At 42.4% G+C, this 4,781-nt stretch overlaps 1 protein-coding gene across 1 annotated transcript; it reads right to left on the minus strand.

The window, feature by feature from the left end:
• Positions 1–1,908: 1,908 nt before the first annotated feature.
• On the minus strand, positions 1,909–4,193 carry SARC_04647 (hypothetical protein; the record flags this gene model as incomplete). The annotated part of the gene is made up of 4 exons (XM_014301516.1): positions 1,909–2,497; positions 3,179–3,282; positions 3,659–3,735; positions 4,074–4,193. The coding sequence occupies 4 exons, from the start codon at positions 4,191–4,193 to the stop codon at positions 2,394–2,396; spliced, it is 405 nt and encodes a 134-aa protein (XP_014156991.1). The 3' UTR covers positions 1,909–2,393.
• Positions 4,194–4,781: the final 588 nt, after the last annotated feature.

Below are 4,781 nucleotides of genomic sequence, written 5' to 3' on the forward strand. Positions count from 1 at the left end.
TATATGTATATATATATATATATATATATATATATATATATATATATATATATATATATATATATATATGTATATATATATATATATATATATATATATATATATATATATATATATAGTATATGTGTGTGTGTATACATAAGTATAAATATACCTAAAACTATATATATATATATATATATATATATATATATATATATATATAAATATATATGTGTGTGTGTCTGTGTCTGTGTGTGCCTGTGTCTGTGTCTTTGCGTGTGCGTGTGTGGATATGCGTGTTAATATATACTTTTGTGTGCGTGTGTGTGTGTATGCATATATGTTTGTCTGTGCGTATATCTACATATATGTAGTCAACAAAGAGCTATATTATGTCGAACGATTAGAATTATAGAACTCGAATCCTCTAAACCACAACCTGTCGCTGTCCAGAGTGGGATCCGATTACTACGACAATTTTTTTGAATGAGAAGTGCTAGACAGGACCAGCACCCACGCCCGGAACTACTTCAACCACATCGCCGATAGATAACAACTAGCTGAAGAGAGGTGACAACTTTGGTATGGACTGAATGAGTCATACCACTGGTATGCACTAAATGAGTCATACCACTGGGTGGCAATGCACGCGGTTGTGTCTCCATGCACGATCGCAGACCTGAGTGGCTTATCTCAGTGTGTATCTGACATGTGGGACGTTTGGCAAACCCGGGGCATTTGACAGTTTGCCCGAGGTCCGGTACGTGGTCGCAGGGAACCAGTCCAAAATATCCGGGTGTAGGGGTTATTAATAGGGCCTGTAGATAGCGCTCTACGAGCACACTATGGGCGAATGAAACACGAGTGTTTGGTGGCAGGAAGACTACACAGTGGTATGTTCGATGGGATCTCTCTGTGAGAATAGCACATCTGTAGTATTTGTACTAGTGGACTCAAAACAAGTAAGTACAAAGGGGACCTACTTATACATCCGAGACACAAATAAGTACATACGAGATATACTTGAACGCCCGAGACAGCTAAGTATGCACGTGATATATACTACAGCGCCTGAGTGCAATATGTACATTCGTAACCTAGTACTATCTTACATTCGAGATACATGGCTATATACGTGACAGGTAAACTACTCGTGACAAAGCCAAGCCTTGGTGATAATATTGGTACGGCTGTGGAGTGTAGATTGAACCATGATGTAGCTATGCACGCTCATACAAAAGCACACCTGTTGTGTATTCGGACACTGTGTGTTAGTGCACTGGGGCCGTAGTGATACATCAGCGTGACTATAATCAGTTGGAAGCCACAGGTGCAAACCCACATTTTCCGTACACGCATAATAGATACGTACGGCTGCACAGTAGTTGAATTTGTTCCATATTTTGCTTATGTTGTACCTTATAGTCTACTCATGCGACTACTGCCGCACAGCTTATCCCTTTCCTATTTGGGCTCAACGCGTGTTCCTGCTACATTTTAATGTACGAGCAAGGCAATTGGCAGTAACCCAGTACATTGCACCGAAATCCTCGTTTACGAGACCAGAATAAAGAAAATTTGTACGCCCTATCTGGGTAGTTCAGACTGAATAAAGGTTCTGAATATATCCGAACGCTCACATAGACTTTCATTGGTATAGACAGAGAGCCTTTGTACCGATCACCGCGCTTCGCTAAACCAACAGAGGAGATGGATGAGGCATGCCTATTGCGCTTAACGAATTGCAACTAGATTAGCAAGCTCTTGCGGACATGCGCCTATCTTCCCTAAACAAACGAGGCAGAGAAACTAGCACCAACCATTTTCAGTATATGCTGGTCAGAATTAGCGCTCTCATCGCTTGTTCTGTGACTAAATCACACTACACAACGTTATGAGTTAGAATAATCCGATCCAAGGCAATCTCAGAGCTCTTTCTACCGATTTATTAACGTACTTCTGTCCGAAGCCTACCATTACCTATTTGTTATCTATTTGATCACCAGATGCATGCATCTCGCGAGTATCTGGTGATCTGCAGCTTCACCTGCTTAATGAATATACGCGGTCTTGTACTTTACTGGCTAATGCTTTCCGTTGTCTAAAGCATCCTTATCAATTACCTTGCTATGTACCTAGTTACTTTTCTTCTCCTTAGGACCGATGGAGCACAAAACAACCACCCATTTTGATGTACAGGTCAATGAAATACCATTATTAGCGCTACTTCTCATGATCGTTTGGGACTAAACAACAATTAATTCAGAGAGTCTGATATCTACGCGTGCTTCTCCTTTTAACCCAACTGTCGTACAGACGTTCAGCCGATACAATGTGCGTCTCAGTCCGTCTGACCCACACCGCCAAACTGAGGACTGAGAGACAGAGCCGGAGGAGATACGTACGAACCATCAGGGCATGCGCATGCCAAACACATGCACGTCCAGCAGAGGATTGCTAAAAATCGGCATGATGTTGGCGTACTTGATCTTTGGCAGATAACTGAGCGTTAGATCTGTGAGGGTATGGATGTGTATGTGGAACATGAACATGTCATAATATGAGCTGGCGTTTTCTGAAAGTGAAGTGCCAATGTGTGTACTATATCTTTGCATATAGCGCACTGCAATAGTCCATTGCGTCTGGCGGACAGGACAGAGTCCCGCAACTGTGACCATACCATAGACGTAACTCGGCTCGTACCTAGGTGTGCAGTCACTCGCGCATGTGCTACCGATTTACTACCGATCTTAAACCCTAAACCGTAAACCCTAAAGCTTGGTCGATCAACTTGCCTAACGGTAGATATCACAAAGCTAGATTCGTGGGTTCGAGAAAGAATCTTAGGACAAAGTTGAGAGGCATGGCTGTGGGTAGGTATGCTACCTGATACATGAGAGGCCGAGTGGGGTCCCGGATAGGGTACAAAGGTATATAGTCTAAGGCATTATGCCGCTCAGCATGCAGCGACTGACAGTATCACGCCGAAGCCTAGGGGAGTGGCACCCAATGGGCCCAGTTTTGTGATATCTACAGTTAGGCAAGATGGTCACACGCGTACTACACTGTCACACTGATAGCGTGCGCATACCACATCCTATAAAACCCTAAACCCTGAACCTTTAACCCTAAATGACCCACTGCAATAACCCCCCCCCCCGACATAGACTGGCAACATGGCTACTGTGTCACTCACCTCTTAGAGACTTGATGTTGGTGCACCTCAGCACTCCCACTGGTGAAAGTGCATGCGTGCTCTGTAGGATGAGCTCTGTGAGCAGAGTCTCCTCTTCTACGAGCCTGTTGCAAGGGAACGCCAATTGCTTCAGTTAAGCTGAACCGAATCAATCGGTGTATTTCAAGCCGTCTCTTCTGGCGCTAACTCGTGCAACGGTTTGAATAGAAGCGAATGAATGCGATACCAGTTTTTCACATAGGTGCACACTCACTTTGAGCCAAAATATTGCGGTAAGCGTATCCGTACGAGTGTTGTATGTGGGACACAAGAGTATATGCATCAGCCTCAAGAGCTACATCAGTGTCAGATCAAAGTACATCACGAAGCCCATGCGCATATATAATTGACCCCTTTCCTCGAGAACACCGCTACTGTGTATATCAAGCCAATAAAATACGTATATATTCCGTTATCGTATATGCAGAACCTATATGTTACCTGTCTATTCCATTATCGCCGATATGCATCCCACTCAAACTCAGTCGCCTCAGCGTGACGTTGGAGGCTACAGGTGTCTGCACATGTACAAATAAAAGTTATATTAAAAACAACAGATGAAAATGAGTCATTCTAAACATCCGAGGCTAGTTAAGTTTTAACCTATCCAAGGCTTCACCAACTAGAGTGGTTTTAACTATCGGTATTCGGAGACAGATGACGTGTACTTGCTGTTGGGCAAGAACAGTCCTAGACCTAGCAGCGACTAAGCTTATCCCATATATATGCCGCGCTTGTCTGTCCCGCCCTAAAACGTTTACTCTACCAACCAAGATCGATAGATAGTAATCTATATCTACTCGTGACGTTCAGGTTCTAGCTATGTCCCATTTAACAAGATATTTCATGTGCATACCATCACTTGGTCTGAGACATTGGGGAGTTGTTCCAAATGCAGCCGTTCGAGCGCGTTGCAGTTGCTCACCAGAGCACAGACACCATCATCAGTGACATCGGACAGGACGGCCAACGTCATATCTTTAAGTGTACTGAGCATTCGAAGGAGAAAGTGCACAAGGTTTATGGTCGTGTCTTTGAGTGTACTGAACATTCGGAGGAGAACGTGCATAAGGCTTATGATTATATCTTGAAGCGTATTGAACATTCAGGGGAAAGTGCATAAGGGTTGTAGACATATCTTGAAGCGTATTGAACATTCGGAGGAGAACGTGCATAAGGTCTATAGACGTATCTCTAGGTGTACTTCGTGGGAGTATATGTTTAATATTAGTGAGCAGGAAGCGGCAAATATCGGACATGTCAAAACGTTCAAGATAATTCAATCATGTGATGAATGAATCTAAAGACGTTAAAATAGTATATGTCTAAGAACATTTTAATTAAATCAATATATATTTATAATTTTGTGTGTTTGTGTGTGTGTGTATTTGTGTGTCCGTGTGTGTGAGTATGTGTGTGTATTTGTGTGCACGCGCGTATGTCCGTGTGTACAGATAGGTGGGTGTATCCATATATCCCTACACACACACACACACATATATATATATATATACATATTATGATATATATATATATATTTTATATATATATATATGTATATATA

Source organism: Sphaeroforma arctica (assembly GCF_001186125.1).
Source record: "Sphaeroforma arctica JP610 unplaced genomic scaffold supercont1.269, whole genome shotgun sequence".
NCBI classification, from domain to species: domain Eukaryota; class Ichthyosporea; order Ichthyophonida; genus Sphaeroforma; species Sphaeroforma arctica.